General features: G+C 46.2%; 1 protein-coding gene across 1 annotated transcript; it reads right to left on the reverse strand.

Moving 5' to 3' along the window:
• Positions 1-12,955: 12,955 nt before the first annotated feature.
• IRX2 (iroquois homeobox 2) lies at positions 12,956-18,730 on the reverse strand. Its single transcript, XM_066327572.1, has 5 exons — positions 18,406-18,730; positions 16,152-16,557; positions 14,990-15,733; positions 14,164-14,231; positions 12,956-13,462 (listed from the first exon to the last, which is right to left on the reverse strand). The coding sequence occupies exons 1-4, from the start codon at positions 18,646-18,648 to the stop codon at positions 14,188-14,190; spliced, it is 1,437 nt and encodes a 478-aa protein (XP_066183669.1). The 5' UTR covers positions 18,649-18,730; the 3' UTR covers positions 12,956-13,462; positions 14,164-14,187.
• Positions 18,731-20,942: the final 2,212 nt, after the last annotated feature.

The raw sequence follows: 20,942 nt of genomic DNA on the forward strand, positions 1-20,942 counted from the left end.
AAGGAGAAAGAAGTCTATCTATGCCACTGGTAGATGCTGTTCCAGAAATATCTGATGGCTCCGACAGATGAGGTGAAAAGAAAGCAGCCAAGATATACTCCCAACAGTCAGCACAGTCCCAGATCCTCACGACTGACACTTTCTAATGTATCAGTCATTCAGTTCAGTTGATGATGTGTATACACAAAATACCAGATTCTTACTGAGGATGATAGGTGATAAGGGTTAGTTACAGCACAACTTAATTTTATCTCTTTTTAAAAACATGGCAATAGCATACATAAGGAAATATCAGATTTGACATATTTCCTACTATTTGATTCCCAGCATATTGCCCTTTAACAGTGCCTGTGCCTCACACATTTGCAAGGAGTGATTTAATTTTTTTCTCCCCCCACCCATCTCCTTCTCTCTTACATATGGGTCTTACATATGACCCCCACACATCAGATGCAACAGCCTGACCTGGTCTGTGATGTACTAACCAGCTGTGTCTGGAATCACAGACGGAGAAAGAAGCTATAACAATAAGGGATAGAGATGGGAGAGTGCACCACAGCAGATTTCTTCCAGGAAAACCCAGAAGACTCCCAGATCCAGATCAGGATAATAGCTTTCCGTGTCACATGCCCAGCATGCCTTGGAGGCATGATTGTAACAGTCTTGGGTTCCAGAGGTGACTGAAGTTTGGCCACTGCATGATCCAGTTCAGGGAATCCTTTGTATTACAGTACCAAAAACTAGACAACTAAAAAAAAAAAAAAAAAAAAAAAAAAAAAAAACAACAAACCTCATTTAACTTATTTATTCTTTCAATTCAAGCAGTTAGTAGTGCGGATACCACATAAATAATGGCGGTGGGATATTACTTTTATCCTCTTATCCATGTGTTTTTCAATAATTACTTCTGTGGCCACACAAGGTTTATTTCACTGGACTACATTCTGTACAAAGGTGGATATCCATGGCAGAAATTTCCACCAGAAAGATGGTATTTTCTGTTTAAATTTTAGGCTTCTATTCAATTAAGCACTTTAGATTTTGAATTTAAAACTGGCATATTCTTCTATGACACTTAAATGAAAAATAGCTAATTCAGAATTAAACAATATTAAAAACTTTCCCCATATTGATTGATGAGTGATTTCACTTATTTTAAAAGAGGCTGCTTCACATATCTGATTTTTTACAGCCGATCCAATATATACTTTTACTGTAATATTCTAATAACACTGAGTAATGGAAGAAGACTGAAGTTGTATTATCCACTGAGTCACACAGTCCACTGAAAGCACCTAATGCATTCACATCTAATATTGCTAGGCATTATGGAAAGGATTAGAATAAAAGAAAGAAAAAGGAAAAAAAAAAAAAAAAAACAAACCTGTGAGAGACAAAATCTGTTGTTCAATCCTTTCATTAGCTTGAAAACAAGTTTACTATGGATTTACGCTGTGACTTACTATCTTCAGGATCACAAAGCTAATCCTAATCCACTAATAAAAATAATATTATATGCATGCTACATAAAATAACTTAAGGATGAATTGTTCAACTTTACCAGGTTTTGTAGGACTGGATGCAATAATAGAAATTGGACTCAGCTGCATGGATTTTTCAAGGATATTATGGACCATATTTCCTCGGACATTTTTATTGTTCCTAGTCCTCTAAAACGTCCCAAAAAATGTGCTTTTAACTGAGTAGTTTTTTTCTGATTATTAGTTCCTGTAAACATTTTTTTTCCTCTTATATCAATTGCAGGACTATAATTTCATTCTTGCTACTACAGATAACAAAAATTTCCTTTTAATGTTACTTCTTGAGTATTTACCTCCCACTGAAGTTAGCTGAAGTAGAATTATGAGTGTTTGTAATTCAGAAGGGGTTTTGAACAATAGCGGTTTGGAGGATTCCACTGTATGTTCTTTGTAACTGTTGCAAAAAACAATTAAAATAATTTGCTTGATATGCAAACTTTCCATATTCAGATAGGAAAGATAAATTATATGTTGTTACATGTTCACCAATAAAATTCTGCAATTCTAAATATTTATTATGAAAACAATTCAAATAAGTTATATTTTTATTCATCTCTAAGCACATTTTCAGCTCTAACAAAAAATTTTTTAACAATGTGTGGGCTAATGAAGAGGGAAGATCTAGCTTACAGACATTAATACCAACTAAACATAGAGAAATAGAAATGTAATTATGCAGTTGCTTTGCTGACAATAATAATATTTTAAAGTCAAGTGAGATTCCAGTGTTTTAAAGGAAGGCTCCCCTTCATTTTTGGGGGGAGTTTTTTAACTTCTAAGCCCCAGATTGTCGAACTGAGTAATGAAGTAAGTATTCCACATTTCATGATTTTATAAATTAACACCCCTTAAACTTAGAGTGAAAAAACAAACAAACAAACAAACAAAAATAAAAACACCCCTCATCATCTGTAGAAAGAAACAGATCTGAGCATGGCACTGGAGGTTTTGGGTTTTGAGTGGGTTGTTCTTTCCCAGGAGAAACGTGCTGGGAAGAAGATTCTTCTCATTCAGCAGAAGAGCAAGCAGGAAGAGAAAGGCAGACGATGTTAAATCCTGCAGCTTTCCCCTCGCACTCACATCTTGCAACCCCATCAGTGGCACTGGGCCTCACCTGCACTTCAGCAGCTGCCCAGGAGTGGCCCTCTCCCTGATCATGAAGATACCTCTCCTGTGTGCAGATATCCCATATGAGAGACAAAAAGTGGCAGACGTGGCTTAAATCTTCTCCCGTCCCAGGCACACACAGCTCTGAGCTCAGGGAAGATAATGTCCATATGCTGGAGCCCACCTCTCCAGGGAAATCTCTGTGCCACTCTCTCACAGAGAGGTAGAGAAGGGAGAAGGGGACGGAGGGAGTTGCTCGCTCCCCCTCTCCTGGTGGGGCTGTGCAGGAAAAGGCACAGGGAGAGGCAATGCAGAGACACGGCTCAGTGGCCAGGATCTTAAGCCACATTTTCTATCCCTATCTCAGATGTTTGGTGTTGGGTTTGTACTGCACTCTCACCAGCAGGAGCAACCCCATCCCATGCTGGAAAGGGCAAGGGGGACCACCTCCAGCAAGGGGCTAGGGTTTGAGGACTGTTTGGAGGGGACATACCAGCTGAGCCCCTAAAGGACGTGGGGGACACCATGCTGGGGCCAACAGTCCAAATTTGCTTAGATATAACCACCTCTGGTAAGGCTGAAGCCTTTCTAGACAGAAGAGAAAACAGCACCCGATTTCTTGGGTGAGTTTAAGGTCAAAAAATAATACAGTCCGGAAGCCAAGTGCTGTCAAAGATAAGAAGCCAGGTAAGACCTTTCTACCCCATTTACGACTTGCTCTTTTCTTGAACATAGCCTTAAGCCCCTTCACCAGCAGCAAAGGAAGGTTCTGATGCCTGAAGGTCTATTCTTTATGATGATAGTTTTTTGGGGTTTGTTTTCCCAAAGAGCAACAAAAAAACAAGGTACTACCCTGAAACCCACCAGGTTTACAGTGTGAATCCGGAACATATGGAATAAAAAAGCACTCAGGGACCAGGTCCTAAAGTTCATCCAGATCTATGGTAAACACCCACAATCCAGAGGCTTGATAGCAGCTTTGCATATCTCCTGATAGCCCCATTAAAGTTCTGTTTCTTTAAGACACATTGCAAATGCACTAACTACCAGGTACATCGCTACAGGCAGGGGGAAATGTCATACCTGAAGTAGGAAAATGGCTCACATTAAGAGGTATGAAAATCACTTCCACTTCCTTAAAACACGTGAGACAAATGCTGCAAAGACGTTGCTCCCCCTTTCCTTGCAAAACCAGGCCTGATCAATTTCCACCAGCACAGAACCAGTGAACAGTTTGTTGGAAGGAGGGTAAAGCATTCCTGGCCAAAGTCAGGGTAGCCCTGTGCCAGATCAATGCCCAGGTGCAGCCTGTGGCTGGCAGCCGGCAGGAACCATCTCCTGTGACTCACCTACAAGACTGCAGGTGCTGGAGGCCTATGGAAAGTTGAATCCAAGCCACTAACAGCAATGTAATCGTGTTGCTTGCTCAGATCTCCTCCTGATAAACGCACCCAGTTACTCCTAACTGTCTGCCATACAAAATAACACCTTCCAGAACACCTACCTCTTCAATAGATTTTAACCACACTGCAGCCGCACAAGAAAATCCATTCATCAATTATAAATCAATTGAGGAAGAGAAATCAGCAGCTGGCCTGATTGCCCTTGCTGTCCCTGCTCCTCGCTGATCCAGCCTGCCAGGCATTATTATTATTATTATTACTGCTATTACTGTTATTTCAGAGGCAGAATGAATTGAACAGATAATTCCTTCCTTCATTGATAATAACTGCAGGAGTAATTCCTTAGCAGAGTTTCCCTCTGGTGGGAAAGGGAGAGAGAGCGGAAGAAAGGGAAAAAGAGAAAGAACACAAAAAGACTCTACGAAAGGCCATGGAAGTAGGGTGGGCCAGATGCAAACGCAGTCCCCAGCTACAGCACTCCCACTCTGACTGCAGGAGACTTCTTTAAATAGGTAACTATTCCCTGAGAAGGAGCTCTGCTCCTCCTCTCCTGTTTATGCTATCGGTTCCCAGCCCTCCCCTTCCAGGAAAAGCAGATTTGCATTATGTGAGGCTGCTTTTAACAAATAAGCACTTGCAAAATTTTACTTCAGAGGGAAGGATTAGGGGGGCTTGCTGCTCTAATGTAACTGTAGCATGGAAATGCAACTGTCTGGATAAGGGGAAGCAAAAGTAGTCTGGAAATATTGAAAATGCTGGAAAGGACTTCAGGAAGTTTTATCCGCTCTCTGATAAACATAGCTGCATGAACGATCATTGGGACTCGGGAGGGGGTAATGCTCTATCAAAGTCTGAAAAAAATAATTAAAATAAAATAATAATGATACAGGGAAGGAGGGGGATTTTTTTTACCCTCCCCTGCTGAAGCAGTCTTGTGGACATTTTTCAATTTTATTAAATTAATCACTCCAAATATGATGGTATGCTAGTATTTCTGGAACTAAACAAGTATCAGGACAACTGGATATTTTACTCTTTTTTTGGTGTTGAGTGTTCTGAGGTGACTAAATTTGCCTTGTTGAGCCTTGTAAAATCCTGACTTAATCATGTAAACTTCTGTGTAAGCAAAATAGAGGAAACTTCAAAGGGTCAAAAACCCTTTAGGGATTTGTGAGGAGACGCCAGCAATAGATCCTAATCTGCCTCCAGAATCCTGGCTGTATTTGTCCAAGAAACTGGTACCAGCAAACTCTCGAAGGTAGAGATAGTGGGTTGATTCAGCCTTTATCCCCTTAGAGAGTATTGGCTTTGTGAGGCTCTAGGCAGCGCTTCAACGCCAGGGGATCTTGCCCAAACCCTCTAAAAATGAAGTACAGGAGTAATTTGAGATAATGACTTTGTAACAGGCTTGGGCAGACCTTGGACAGAAGAAGTGAGAGATGTTATCACCCCAGCATTCCTCTTAAAATGCAGTTTTTCCCCCTGCTTATTCCCAGTTAGTCAAAGCTACATTAACATTCCATCCAGGGCTGCTAAACAGAATCTTAATTAGTCCTGATACTCTTGTGCAAGGGGTTTATTCATTGCACTCTTAACTAATGGTTGCTGTCAGAGTATTTTTTTTCTTCTTTGGGTTCTTTGGGGATATCGTGTTCTTCTGCAAAGCATGACAGAAATGTAATGTGCATGCAAAAAAAAAAAAAAAAAAAAAAAAAAAAAAAAAAAAAAAAAAAAAAGCTTGCAGATCTGAAATCGTGCGACTGAGGCTGACTCCAGCCTTGTCTAATGGCGAGACATTGTTAGGGCTAATGAGAATAACTTCACCAACAGAAATATTCCCCGCATTCTGTTTATCCTAAATTTCAATGGTACACCCTCTCTCGCTCGTTTTTTTCCCTTTTTTTTTTCTTTTTTTTTTTTTTTTTCCCCGTGACAGAAAACAGTACATACTTGTTAGTGTTTTGAAGCAATCCAAGCAGCTCCCACTCCATTTCCAGCCCTCTGTATTTCGCATTAACCACCAGTGGCTCACTATTTAGCAAGAGAGCCTGTAAGTGGGGAATTAACAAGTTACCAAGCGGCCCGTTGCTCCGGCAGGACCCTTCTCTCTGCATTAAATCGTATTTAGAGCCCTTCCTTAGGGCCATTTCTCCGTCCGTCCCTCGTCTTAACACCCACAGAGGCGTTCACCCGTCTGTGTCTCACACGCACACGCGTGTCCGTCCCCGCTGGCAGCCAGGGGAAGCTCAGGCGCCCCTAAGAGTCCTGCACAAGCGGATCATTGGAGGCGAACATCCCTCAAGGTTATGTGTGGCTCGGGGCTTAATCGTGACAGTGAACAGCCACGGCATGCACCACTAAAGCCAAGGGGGAGAGAAGAGGGGGTGCCTCGCCATCCGCGCTGGCTCTTTCGTTGATCAACCGCGGCAGAAGCTGCTTTTTGCCTGTAAATCTAAGCTCAGCTACACCGATCTCGGAAACAGATTTATAAGTCTATAAATTACCGTTTCTTTCTTGGGGTTGGAGGAAAGAAATAAAGAGGAGAGGGAGAGAGCGAGAAACAGACACAGAGAGAGAAAGGTGTTCCTTTAAAAAAGGAGGTCCGTATTATTTAGCTGCTGCTCACCCCTATTAAAGTTTCCTTCCCATAAGCTTGCGTAACATTGATTACTCACAAAGAGTTCACAATAACTATCATGTAGCTAAACTAATTGAGACAATCATGCTAAGTTATAGTCAGCCTAAAAGGTACCATTGATGTGGTAATGCCTATAGAAAGTCAGACATGCGACTCACTACCATTTAATTGCTCCTTTAAACCTGTTATTACAATGTTAACTGGCTTAAGTATATATCGCTCCCTTTTATTGCCTTGATGTGACAAATTAAAACATACACTCTGGAAGCGGCATTCATTTGCGGACGTAGTTGCAGGAAAAAGGGAGCCGGGCGATGTCAGACCTGTCAGGATGAATTAATTTTAAAACTTGCATTTTGCACTGCAACTCCCAGTGCAGTTTTGTTGCACTGGGAAAACATTTTTATATATCAACGTATAACTGTTACATATAATATCACATACACTTACTCCATCTCGCTCAGGGCTGCAGTAAAACGAGCCCCATCGCGCCAAAAAAAAAAAAAAAAAAAAAAAAAAAAAAAAAAAAAAAAAAAAAAAAAGACCCCCCCAAAACAACCCAACAAAACAAAAAAAAACACACCACCCAAAACCAAAACAAAAAACCCCACCCCTTTTGGCTCCGAAATTTCTCCTGACGCTAAATTAAGTAGAGGTCTAAGAAAGCAGGGAGGCAACAATGGAGCTTCTACCTCGGCTCAGCGCCACACGCCTCTGGGGCGGGGGGAAGGGAGTTTTCCGTAGGTTCCCCCGGGCTGCCGAGCCCCAGGCCCGGGGAGGAGGGGGTTACCCACGCCCCGAGACACGGGAGCAAAGCGGCAGCCACGGTTCCTGCGGGCTTCTCTTTTGCCGCTTTTCTTCAGGATGAAGCTCTGCCGAGCTCCCGCAAGGAGGGAAAAAGAAAATTATTTCTTGCTTCCCCATCCTGAGGGTTGAGCCGGGTTGGGGATCATTTACACGCACCAGGCTGCGCCTCTGCCGCTCGGAGGAGCTGAGCCAGCCTCGCACTGCGCTGCCCCTGTGTCCCTCTGTCCCCCCGCATCCTCCGCGGGCTGGGCGGGAGCTTCACGGGCGCCAGGTGAAACCCTTTCCCTAGAGCAATGGTGAAGGCATTAATTCCCCAAACAAGAAAAATGCAGTTTCCTTCTTCCCTTTCCCCTCCTCCGCTCGCGGGAAGATGTCAGGGGGTTAAAATGCTCTGCTCACCCTCTCCCTTGATCTCAGGGAGAGAGGTAAGAGTTGCTGGCACCTTTATGGGACTCAGACCTGCGGCGGCTGCGGGAAGCGATGGCCCCCGCTAACTTTGATCGGCCTTATTCAACCCAGCTGCGCTCTATTTGTTTGTCATTTCGCCTTTTTACTCTCAGAATCGTTATTTATGGTCTGAAAAGCGAAACGCGCAGTGATTTGGCTTTACGTGGACTCTTTGCAAACGGGGGGAGACACCTCCTCCCCCTCCCTGCGAGGGGGGGCTGCCAAAAGAGAGGGGAAAAACCCTGTCTCAATCATTATCAAATCAGCTTTGAATTCATTACTCCAGAGCATTAACTAATTACCAGATCAGAGAGAAGAAAAAATAAATATCCCTTTAAATAACTGAAGGTAATTATAACCCTGTTGTTGACACTAACGTTTAATAATTGATCAGAAGTTATACACAATAAATCGTCAATTTATCTCCGTATAAAAATGCACATACTTATTTTTATTTTACTTCCTAGGCAATTCTTTAACAGCCCGAGCAACAGCAGTATCCACACAGCCGCCCTGCGAGGAGCAATAAGACCTTTTTTTTTTTTTTTTTTTTTTTTTTTTTGTCCCCTGCACAAATATTCGGGAGTATTTTGAAATCACCCGTCACGACGGATGACACAAGACCGAGTGGACTAGTGACTTTTTCTACTTGTATGCGATCCTGCCTTTCCGAGAGCGGCTGGGCAGGGGTGACAGCCCCCGCCCTTTCCTTTCAATCCCTAAATCCCGAAAGGATCCAGGTTAACGGTGGCCACCCCCGAGGCCGAGTGGCCACGTCCCTCTGTCCCTCACTTCTTGCTCACGGAAAATGCAACCGGCTCGGTCGGGATTGGATGTGAAAATGTGACATTATTCCATGAGTCACGGCTCGGGAGGGGGGGCACGGGTCCAGGCTGCGGGAGCGCGGCTGTCACCTCGGGCAGGGCGCCCACAGGTAAAACACTCCCGCAGAGCCCGCCCGCCTCCAGGTCGGTGCCTGCAGCTCCGAGCTACCTGCGCGTCCCGCGGACCGCGCTTTCCCTCGGTACTTTTAAAAAATACCCTGCTTCAGAGACGACGAGTAATAATCAGGGATTAGATGCATGGGGGCTTTGACCATGCACTATGGATCCCTTTGTTTTTGACTTTTCTTCCCCCCCACCCCCGCCTCGCTTTTATTTCTTTAGAGGCTGGAAACATACCTAAGTTATTAGTTACTGGATTAAAAACAAAGAGATGAACATCACACTACTTAATATGGAGTGTTACTCTAATAACAGTATTTTTTTACCGTCATTATTCAGTTCCTACAATGGAAAGGATCTTTTCGACTACCTGGATCTTGCGAAGCTTGCCTAAGTACCCGAGATATGTCCGAATGCACAAGGCAAAGAATCGATCAACCTATATTTAAATTTTGTGTGGGGTGTGGGTTTTTGACGGGGTTTTTTTGTGGGGTGGGTTGATTTTTTAAATTGTTGTTTCTGTGGGGGTGAGGTTGGGGGGAGGGCTGGTTGGTGTTTTTTTTGTTTGTTTTTTTCAAAAGTTAATAAGCAATAAAAGCCTCCCGGTATTGATTACATTCCTGCCACGGTCTCGCAGACGAGCGCTGAGTCTGAACCGCCTTCAAGTGAGATGTAACATGTGACGGAGCCAAAAACTTTCAGTGGTGGCAGGGTTGTGGGTTTTTTTCCCGTGAGGATGGACATGGGGAGGCCAGCCCGGAGCGGGTCGGGCCGGGCTGCTCCGCTCCGCTCCGGGCTGGCGGTCCCGGGCCACTCCCGCTCCTTGCCGCGGGGCTGGCGGCCCCGCCGTGTCGGGAGATGATTGACGGCCCGTTTGGGACGTGGCTGCCGTCAGGTAGGGCTGAATCAGACAGCCAACCTCACATCTCCTTTCTTCACCCGAAAGATCACCCTTCCATCCCTCCCCAAAATCTGAAGACCTGATCTCCGCCTGATCTCTGAAATCCGTGAAGGCAATTCTTTTTTGTTGTGTTGCTAGGTCTCGTTACTTCTTTTTTTTTTTTTTTTTTTTTTTTTTTTTTTTTTTTTTTTTTTTTTTTTTTTCTTGCAGCCTGACTCTGTAACAGGGGCTGAGCAAGTCGGGGGCAAACGCGTCAGTGGAGAGGGGAGACAAACGCAGATTCCCATTGCCTCTTACATTAACTTTTTCCTTAGCCCGGCCCGATTCCCTCCAGCTGCGAGCTGGTGCGCAGCAGCAATTCCCGTGTCTGTCTGTCCCTCTGTCCGCTGCTGGCCTGAGCTGCGTGTTACCTCCGTCCCCATCCCTTTCCCCAGCCCCTCCAGCCAAACAAAGGTGGGCGACGCTTTTTTTTTTTTTTTTTTTTTTTTTTTTTTTTTTTTTTTTCTGCTCTTAAAGGCAGTTGGTGAGCAGCTTTCCTGAAACAATAACTCTCTTATTGAGAACAAATGTTGACATTTGCAGGGAGAGAGGAAAAAAGCAGCCCAGGAAGTGTAAAGTGGAAAGCGACCTTCTTCCTATTTGACGACAGCGCCAATTCCTCCGGGATCCCACCTGAGATTAAAGCCCGAATTTCAATAAATCAGCTCTAATGAAACCTCTGGCCCCTAAGAGGGAAGGGTTTGCCTTTCCCGCTCCGAAACGAGCACAGAAACCAGGGCCGGGGGGTGGGGAGAAGAGGGAGTAAATATAGAAAGGGGTGTGAGATTTTAATCCCAGTGGGCTCATTAGCATCGTTATGAAATAAACCATACACAGAGTGATGTATTTTATCGTTCATCCCTCTTCCTTGCTACACTGAAATAATCACATTGTTTTTGCCAACAATCTAGCAAGGCTACACTTTCCTCCTGCTTTCAATTTTGATTACTAAATCTCGAATGATGTTGAATATGCAGTTCTCGCCCATTAGTTTCTTGTTTAAAAAAATAAATTCATATGCCAAATCATTTCAATGGCGCCCATCTGTATCCATGAACCGTTTGTGAATTTCTCAGAGGATGAGAGAAGTCCATTGGGTTTTACATACATAGTGAATACTTGAAAGCGAGTTTTCCGAGTCTTTCTACTTTTCTTTCCAGAAAGAAATCCAGGTCTAAATACTAGCAAGGGTGGGTAAATTATGGAAATCTTTTATAAGTCTTTGGGCGTATAAACATCAAAGGAATGTCATTAGCCTTTTTTAATCTCTGCCACAGCTTTTGGTTTTTACCAATTGAAATGTACACTTTGTGTCCAACAGAGACCTGGGACGTATAACATGGGCGGTGGGGGCTCATGGAGTAGGAGCAAGAGTGGGGGAAAGAAAGTTCAGGCACCTCCCCTGACATAAAAATCCCTCCATAAAACCTTCCTGGACTGCACAGTAAAGACGGTCGAGGATGATTATGGTAAATATTTGTAATCTACCTCGTATGCTAAACTGGAGGGAAAAAATTAATTACTTCGTAGCTGTTTGCCTAATTGTACTACACGCTACATGCAGATACAATGGCATTCTACCTCAATGCAAAAAGAGGATGTTACAGGAGCAAAGAAGCATAATTCCACAAACAGCATAAGAGTATGAGTAGGCCTCCAGCTGCAAAGATCTTCACTGCTTTAGATTGAGCTAGACAAATCCCAGAGTATTCCAGGATAACGTTATTAATTTCTGTCCTTTCAGCTGAAAAACGCACACATTTTCTCAGTCAGTTAGATGTCTTTATAGGGGTAAATTACAAAGGGGGGTGAGGGAGGTGCGCAAAGGAATATGGATCATGGGAATTGTGTATATGCATTCAAGAAAAAACAGCTTCCTTTCCCCCTGTTTAATATAATCACAACATGTTTCCGGACTCCAGACTAGCAGGGCTCTTTATCCAGTTAACCTTCCCAAGGCTGATGCCTGAAGTATCTAAGATCACTTTCAAATGCCCTTTCTAACAAGACCTGAGCAAGAGGCCACTAATTTTCACTGAACAAAAAGCCACTGGAGAGAGATCCGTTTGTCAATATCAACTGGTCCAGCAATTTCCCATCTTCAGACACATCAGCCTATCTGAGCTGGCAGATGTTTAGACAAGATTTTATAAATTGTTCAATATCAGACCATAATGAACCCCAACTGACCATTCCAAAGCAGCTAAAAGCATTCAGGATCTCCCCTGCTGGGATCTAATAATGCTCTCACGCTGGAACATTATTAATCATGGAATAAAATAGATGAGCCTCTTGAAAAATAAGTGTATGATTGATTAAAGGGCAATCTAAGAAGCTATTATTCTTGTTTTATAACCGTAAGTTATATTCACTCAATTTATCTTTTGGAGAAAATAAATGATTGTTCGTTTCTTTTCTGAAATTATATTATATAAGGATTGCCATTAGTAAAAAAAAATAAAAATTATGAGTTGGCTAATTTTACGATTCAAATAAAAACGGGTTTCCAATGTGACTGTAAAGGTGTGGTTTACAGATATAAAGAGGGAAAATAATTAAAAAAAAAAAAAAATCGCCAAACAGGTAATGGACTTTTAGTCTCTCTTTTTTTTTTTTTTTTTTTTTTTTTTCCTTGCATATATCAGTCAGAAGCAAAAAAGGAAGTAATTAGAAGTAAACTATAGTTGATAATATTTTTTCCCCCGGAAAAAAGTCAATTTAAAGAATGATAACTCAAATAAAGAGCTGCTTAACACCCAGTATAAATAGTTTATAAGAAACATGCATATATTCCCATCACCCTTTCTATGCATATTCATGTCTATATACAAATATCCATTTGTACATATGAGTGTATTTAAAGCTCAAGTATAACGGAACAAGCCAGAAGGAATTAATTTATGCAAAGTATATATTTGCAATATGTTTAAATTGCTTACTCATTTTATGATCTTAGATCTACTAGTGAAATTAGAACTTTCCTCCTTTTCCAAGTAATAAATTAATATTTTGAGGGAAATGAACGAAAAAGACAGCATTGTTGCAGACTAGTCTGGTTTTATTTACAATTAGAGATATAAATTAGTAAAGAATTCTTGTTAAACAACCAAAGATTGTATAACCATCAACGTTTCAAATAAAAACCAGGCAAAATTTATTTACAAAAAGTTCAGATTCCATTGCAATACAACTTGCATAAATTACTAGAAGCTTTATATCGTTACAAAAATAAATATCAAATTTGTTTCCACTTTGTAAGGACTCAAGTTCTCCAATCACATCTTTATTATCTCTACTGTATACATCTTTTACAAATAAATTTTACAATAAATCCTATCACACCTATCGAATAGATACCGTGGCAATGAAGTGATCAATTCAAGATATCCTGAGAAAAACAGATCTGTTTTCAAAGGTCACACATACATTGGGAAAACTATACTATACCAGCAAACTCACATATGTCCAACAAAATTCTGGTTTAATAATTAGATTCTGAAGATTTAATAGTGCTCTGTGGTCTTCTTTTATACAGTGGCACCAGATGTGATCCGGATTTAGAGATTTGTTATATATATTAGCTCGGGGAGAGATGATGGCTTGCTGACTTTTTTCAAAGCAATTGTGACACCTACCTGTGGACCAAGGAAAAAACCAGATCATCCAAAAATCCTTCAATTAAACTCTAACACCATTAAACGGGGTGGGCGGGAAAGGAAGTAAGGCAAAATTCTTACTCGTTTAATTTCTTCTAACAAAACCAGAAGTTAGTTGAAAAATATCGGCAAGGTAATTGTTTTGTTGTTGTTTGTTTAGCTCTAAATACTAGAAGTATTCAGAGTGCCTTTGCTAGCTAGGCAAGAGCCAAGTCACAAATAACATACCTTGCTTAAGATTCATGTCGATTTCTTACAGTTGTCCCTTTTTATTTTAAACACACAGTCACTGCGTGAAGCCCCACTCAAGATGCACAATTTTAGCACTGCCACGTGAGCACAAGCACTCTGGTTTTAAATAACAACACCTTCAAAGATGGGGTTTTTTTTTCCCCAAAGATTTCTTTCCGTAACTTTTAGATAGGCCCTACGCTTTCCCTTACACGACCGTATGCAAAGGGAGAGAACTGTCTGACCTGGCTTGGAAATTAAGAAAAGCCCAAGAAAGAAAAGTCATCACAAAAGGTTTCTGAAAACAGCAGAAAAAAATAATATTTTACTTTGTGGCCAAACTCTCAAGTAATGAAGCAAGAAATTAGTGTTAAGCAAGTCTAGAACCATGCAGCATGTCTCAGACCTGATGCCAAATGATCAGTGTAATAGAAAATGTTCTCACTTACTTGCATTGCTGTGTGATTGCACTTCTATAGGTATGGTTGTACTCCTACTGTGCAGACTTCAGTGGGATCTGTCAAAATATAACCGTCAGTTAGTCACAGGACACAGCCAGCTAACTAGATTATACACTCTGTGTAGGTCCCAAGCCTCACTGGTGCAAAATTCATAGCTGGGTCTTTTAAAAGACTAGATAGTATTTTATATTTTTCTGTATCTCAAATGTTTTTGGTAGAGAAAGATGACAACCTTATTAGTGCAAAACTTTTTCGAAAAAAAAAAAAATAAACCAAAACCAAGAAACAAAAACCCAAACCCAAACAAACCAAGAAGCAACCAGTTACAAAAAAATGTCACGCTCCACGTAATGTCACGTCCAAGGTCAGCAATTATCTGAACCCAACGCTGAAAAAAAAACCCCGTGAGAATACTGGAAACAAAGAGAGTCAAACCAGTTTGTCAGGAAAAAAAAATTACAGGCAATGACACCAGTGCTCTCTGGATAGCTTTGTGTGTAGTTTTCCTTTTTTTAAAAAAAAAAAATAAAATTACTTTTCAAAGCTTCATCTGCAGCCTGTGAGACTTATCTAAAAGTCGTCTTTCACATTTCCTCTCGCGGTTTTTAGGGGCAGGTACCAATACGGAGGCGGCATGCCGGGTTTAATCCCCAAGTTATGTGAGTGCCCATCTTCTCTCTGGCAGCGGTGGCACCGAGCTCACTGTTTTTTCCAGAAAAGGTTTCAGTATTTACAGCGCATAAGGGACGTCTACAGGTCGGGGAAGGAGGACGAGGGATAAGAGGGAAGAAAGCGGCAGAAACAAGTCACCTACCTTTCTTAGAGTCATAGCTAGAGGGCCTGTAATGTTGTTCTAGTTGGTTAGTGATCGTTTTCAAAGAGTCACTGCTCTGTTTGTGGACAGAGCTGGCATTTAGGACAGTCTGACTTAGTCCCTCGTTTGAAGCCACTGCTGCGGAGTTGTATCTCAGGATTCCCTGGCTCTGCAGAGCGTTAAAGTTCCCATAGTTTGTATAATTGCTATAAAAAGGTGAGGTGTAATAAATATGCCTCCCCAGGAGGGAGGAGGGCGAGTAGGCAGCGCTGTGCGGGGCGGAGGCGGGGGTGGCCGAGGAGAGCGGCGCAGGCTGGCAGCCTTGGCCCAGGGTCTGACTCTTGAGGTCCGAGGTGGCGATTTCGGCCAGAGACCAGAGCTTGGGCTTGCTGGCCGGCGTCGGGGGGCCGGGGGAGGCGCGGGGCCCCAGCGCCGCCTTGCTAGCGCTGCGGGCGGCGTCGGCGTGCGGGTGGCCGAGGAGCGGGGCCTCCACGGCCGCCAGCGGCGAGGAGGTGGCGGGCTTGGCCGGCGGGTCGCGCTCCCCGCCGCCGCCGTCATCCTCCTCGATGTCCTCCTCCTCGTCCTCGTCCTCGTCCTCATCCTCTTCCTCGATGTCCTCGTACTTGTCTTTGCACTCGGAGCCCGACTCGCAGAGGGGGTCTCCCGCTCGGCAGGGCAGCTTCTCGCCGTCCGATTCGGCGGAGCAGGAATGGTCCGTCAGCGAGTCGACTTGCAAGCTGATCCCTGCGGGGGCCCGCCGGGCACAGAAAGGCAGTCAGGAGGGGCGGCAAAACAGAGCGCGGGAGAAGCGAGCCCGGCCACCACCGCGCCACAGCTGCGCCCAGGCAGAATCAAACCATCCCGGCCTTTTCCCGTTCCGAGGAGCATCCATCCCCACGAGCTGACCCCTCCACGGCGCCCCCCGCACCTCCCCGCCTAGCCCCTCACGGCGTCTCCAGCCTCCCCCCGCCCGCCTTAGCCACAGGCACTACTGATCGGCAACAAGCGACCGGAGCAGCCGCAGGCGACGGGACGGGACAGATTCGGGGGTCGTTTTTGTTAAATGCCGCTCCCTGGCTCGTGCCCCGCTGCCCCGGCCCCGGGGGACTCGACGGGGCGGGATGGAGCCGCCCCGCCGGGGCCGCAGTCACCCCGCGCCTACCTTCGTCCTCTGCCGAGGTTTCGTTGCTCTCGGGCATCTTCTCGGGACTCTCCTCCTTACTCCTCGCGCCGTCGCCTTCGTCGTCGTCCTCGTCTTCGCTCTTGTTCCGCGGGGCCCAGGTCATCTTGTTCTCCTTCTTGAGCCGCCGGCGGGCGTTGGCGAACCAGGTGGAGACCTGGGTGAGGGTCATCTTGGTGATGATGGCCAGCATGATCTTCTCGCCCTTGGTGGGGTAGGGGTTCTTGCGGTGCTCCTGCAGCCAGGCCTTCAGCGTGGCCGTGGCGTCGCGGGTGGCGTTTTTCCTGTACGCGGGGTCGTTGAGCTGGTAGGGGTAGGCAGGGCTGCCGTACGGGTGGTAGCTGATGGCTCCGGTCATCCCCGTCGTATGGGCGTCGTAAGGGGAGCCCTGGACAGAACAAAACGGTGGGGTTGGCAATTTGTTATTGCTGATAGCCATTAGTGAGTTGTCAAGGCGAGATCGGCGGTTATATTTGTATTTCCCCGGGATGGTGTCTTGTATCCATATTCTATGAGGGGGAGTAGCAGCACCCAAAGGCCATTAAGTTACAATTCCCCCCCTCCTTCCTCCGCCCAGCACACAGACACAGGCACACGCGTTTAAAATCGGCGATGTTTTAATCTTTCTGACTAATTTCAGCTCCTTGTAATTGAATATTTCCCAATATAATTTTTGAACCGCGTAGACATTTTAAAGGCCCTACAGGTAGTGTCTTGATATCAACATTTCCCTCAAAGGTTCAAAAGATGTTTCCTTTTTTTGCTATAGAAAATACAACAAAGCCGCCACTTAGCAATTCACTGCACTAATGCATTGCAAATCCAATTTGCAAATCAGAAGATATGCACCGTTTCGAATTGTTCAAATGCGATGTAATTAGCATTTTAATTCGCTCTTTAACGTTTAAATTGCGCTTATTTAAGTCTGCATAATGCAAGAAAAGTTAAAGATATCGCTAAGAAACTCGCTAACTTTCAGCACGTCTCTGAACCCCGCAGATCGGAGAGCCATAGGCTCAACATCGCAAAATATCCCGCACAGTTCACAACCTCGCTGCAACTTCCAGCCACTCGCCTACTGCTTCTCAACAGGAAAAACAAGAGAGACCCTCAGATCTTTTATACCACCTCGAATAAAGATTGCACGACAATTTATGCACTGTATTATGAACAGAGGGAAAGCAAGTAGTTTCCCTGTCACTTTGCAAGGAGAGCGAACTACCCCGCTGCCATCCTTTCCCAGGATATCGACAGCGGCTCTAGCCTCAGATTCCGGGCACAGGTCTTTGTGTGTACGGAAGAGATACGCGTCTGACTCTGTGTGTGTGTGCGTGTTTATAAAACTATAAAACCATCTAGAAGTGCAGCTTATATTTATATAGTTTATGGTTTTATTTATATACTTTCTGTACAGAACACACACAACACGCAATTGCAACTGCTCCTTAAACTAATAAGAAGAAAGTGAAATCCGAAACTGCGGCCACTACGACCATCTTGGGCTTAAGCGAAGCTCACAGATCGCAAACAGATGCTCCTTTTCATTCCCAAAATCCAGTTAAACCATTAGCACAAAACACACTGAAAGTAAATAAAACCACACGGGGATAAAGCCCCCAGCGCCTCTAAACATTGACTTAAAAGAGAGAGAGAGAGAGAAAATAAAGGGGGAAAAAAAGGAAGAAAAAAAGAAACCTCCCCTGTGCTAGCACAGCCAAAGAAAAAAAATATATTTAAAAAAAATTAAAAAGAAAGAATAAAAGAAAATCAGGGGACACACACACACGGAAGCGGGGGGAGAATGAAAGCATCCAGCCCAACCCAACTGACTGAGACCATCCGTATTGCCCTAACTGAAGCGCCCTCCCGGCTCCGCCAACCGCGCGGAGAGCCCGGGACCCAGGCCTGCCGGCACCGCGCTTGGCTGGGACGCGGAGCGGTGCCCCGGCCCCAGCCCCATCCCCGGCCCCGGCCCCAGCCCCGGCCTCAGCCCCGGCCCGCCGCTCCGCTCGCCTCCGCTCCGCTCCGTTCCGCTCGTCCCCGCCGGGCTGCGGGGCGCCGCGGAGCGATGCGCGGCCGGCGCCGGCAGCGCGGAGGCGGCGGCGGTGCGGGGCGCCCGGGTGTGCGGCGTGGTGTCGGGGGCTGATGGTGAGCGTGTGAGGAGAAAGGCTGAAGATGATGAGGATGAGAATGCGGATGCTAATGAAGAAGGAGAAGGTTTCTCTTCGGTAGTTACCATGTAGGAGGGGAATCCCGTGGCGGGGTCTGTGGAGTACTGGAGCGGGCTGGTGAAGCCTGTGGCCGCCGCCTGGGCGGTGAAAGCTGCCGATCCCGGGTAAGGGCTGAACGCCGATCCCGACGAAGACCTGGCCAGCTCCTCGCTCCTGGGGGCCGCCAGCGCCGACGCCCCGTACGCCGGGCAGGAGTACAGAGCCAGCGAGCCGGGGGGCTGGTAGAGGTAACCCTGAGGATAGGACATGGCTTGCACTGGCGTGCACAGGAGCAGGGAGGGGGCGAGGGTGACCGGCCCTGCTGCTGCCGCTGCTCCTGGCGCTGCTTTCGTGCTCTCCCTCTCTCCCGCCCGCCCTCCCGCTCCCTCCCTCCCGCCCTCCCTCTTTCTCCCTCCCTCCTTCTCTCTCTCTCTCTTCCTCTTCCCCCCCCCCCCCCCCCCCCGGTTGGCTCTGTGCAGTTATGTAGAGAATCAGAATTGTTGTAGGCTCCCCCCCATGCGCACCCGATCAGAACAAAAACAAATACGAGGAGAAGAAAAAAAAAAAAAAAAAAAAGAACCCCCAAATGGAAAATTAGTAGGAAAGGTCAGAAATCTATCTGGGATGGAAAAGGCGTCTGGGGGAGATGGAAGCACAGAGGGTTAATAAAAAAGAAAGAGAAAGGGAAAGAAACAGAAGGAGAGGGGAGGACGGGGGCGGGGGGGCGGGGGAAAAGAGAAGCGAGCCCCCGAAATCAGAAAAGTGGCTGCTGCAAATGGAGTTCTCCCAGTCAGCCAGCCAGCTCCCCCAGCGCCTGAGAGCCTGTATTTTGGGGGAAGTATAGAGTCTGGAGTGAAGAGTTGAGGGAAGCAGCACTCGAGTTTCTGAGGGACATTGGAAAACGGAGCTGTCCGTCACGGCCGCTCATCTGCATAGCCCGGCGGGCCCGCCCCCTCCCGCTCCGGCCGCGGCCCCGGCTCCGTCTCCTCCCGCGGCCGGCAGGCAGGCAAGGAAGGCAGACAGAGAAGGCAGGCAGGGAAGGCAGGCTTTGTAATGCAAGGCAGCCTCTCCGACTGCGAGCACGCTGCTGAAGCCAAAAGATGATACTGTTCGTCAGCTCCTCTCCGGACACGCGAAGCCATGAATACTCTTCCGCGCTCTCCCCATTATACGTCCTCTCACTCTCTTTCTATATCCACAGGGGCAACAGAGAAGAATGTGTATAATAGATATCTGCATCGCCTCCCGCACGCACTCTCCGAAGCGCTGCAGGCGCGCACACGCGTGTGGGATGTGTGCGCTGGCACGCGTGTGTGCGCGCAGAGCCGGGCGCGGCGGAGCCGGGCAGCGCGCACCGGGAGAGCGAGCACTTGGTAAAAGTACTGCCCTATATGGTAGGGAGAAGAGCAACTGCTCAAATCAGCAGATCCAGGATCGCACTTTTCCTGGCAGCGTGAACTTTACAGTTTTATAAGTTGCCACAAACAGTCAAGATCTAGTCACGCAACGCGTTTGCACGTGAAGGAAAAAATAAAATCCCCCATGTCTTTTTCAGTTCTATTCTTCCTTCTCTGGTGCATGGGGAAGAGGCCTGGGTGACTTCTTCCGGGGGGCTATCTGCCTTCTCTCTCCACCCCTTCTTCCTTTTGGCAGATCAGATAGATCTCCTGGAATATAGTCTCTATGTAATAAATTTCTTCTGCCCTCTCCCTTCGGCCCTGGACACTTTCAGATTCCAGTCAGCGCCAGCGCTGCTCCGGCCCGGGCGCAGGAGGACGAGGCGGGGGGACCGCTCAGTGCAAGCTTAAACACACACATCCATGTGCACGTACATTTCTTTAATGGTTACTCCAGAAGTTCCCTTCAGAAGCCGGCGGCGAGCTGCCCGCACTCGAGCTCTGTCTGCCCTTTGCCTCCCGGGACGAGTCGCGGTGGCGGCGCTCCCCTGTGTCGGTGTCCCCAGACCCGCGCTGGAGCCGGGGCTCCCCTCCCCCGGCACTCCTTCAGTCCGACAGCCCCGGGCCACGGCGCTGGGCCCTGCCCGCCCCAGCAAGCCGCTGCAGGGGGCCCAGGCGTGCTAGGCCGCTCCGAGCATCCTGCTCCGCACCTGCACCCCGCAACTCCGCCGCCGTCCGTGCGGAGCAGGACCGGGGTCGGGCCGCCAGGTAGGGACGGGACTGCAGCTCTGGAAGCCACCGCGCTTCCCACAAGCCCTTCACCTGCAACCTTCAGCAAGTTGCCATCCTGGAACGGCCTCATTAATATTTAGTTGCTCGGGGAAAAAAAAAAAAAAGTTAATGAAACTGTGTTTTATTTTCAACATATATGAGTGCGCATTTATTCCGTACTTTAACAAATGAAGTTGCTTGACATTTATGGCTGAGTTCGTCATGAAGTACGTCAAGTAGTTTCAGTCAGGTAGGATGGAGACGACGCCGGGGAATCTGTTGGCCACCGGCAGGAGGGGAGATGGCAGTAGCTGAAAAATTGCGGGTGTGCAGAGCAGCCTATTGTTAATCAATTAAACATGCAGCTGATAAAAAAAAAAAAAAAATACACTCGG

This window comes from Sylvia atricapilla, chromosome 1 (genome assembly GCF_009819655.1).
Source record: "Sylvia atricapilla isolate bSylAtr1 chromosome 1, bSylAtr1.pri, whole genome shotgun sequence".
Taxonomy (NCBI): Eukaryota; Metazoa; Chordata; class Aves; order Passeriformes; family Sylviidae; genus Sylvia; species Sylvia atricapilla.

What these genes read in the sequence shown, in the direction of transcription:
- IRX2 (XM_066327572.1), bottom strand. Translation starts at nt 18,648, where the DNA reads ATGTCCTATCCTCAGGGTTACCTCTACCAGCCCCCCGGCTCGCTGGCT. An exon ending in AACCTCGGCAGAGGACGAAG is followed by an intron (nt 15,734 to 16,151) that starts GTAGGCGCGGGG and finishes GGGCCCCCGCAG; the next exon opens with GGATCAGCTTGCAAGTCGAC. An exon ending in TAGCTATGACTCTAAGAAAG is followed by an intron (nt 14,232 to 14,989) that starts GTAGGTGACTTG and finishes ATATTTTGACAG; the next exon opens with ATCCCACTGAAGTCTGCACA.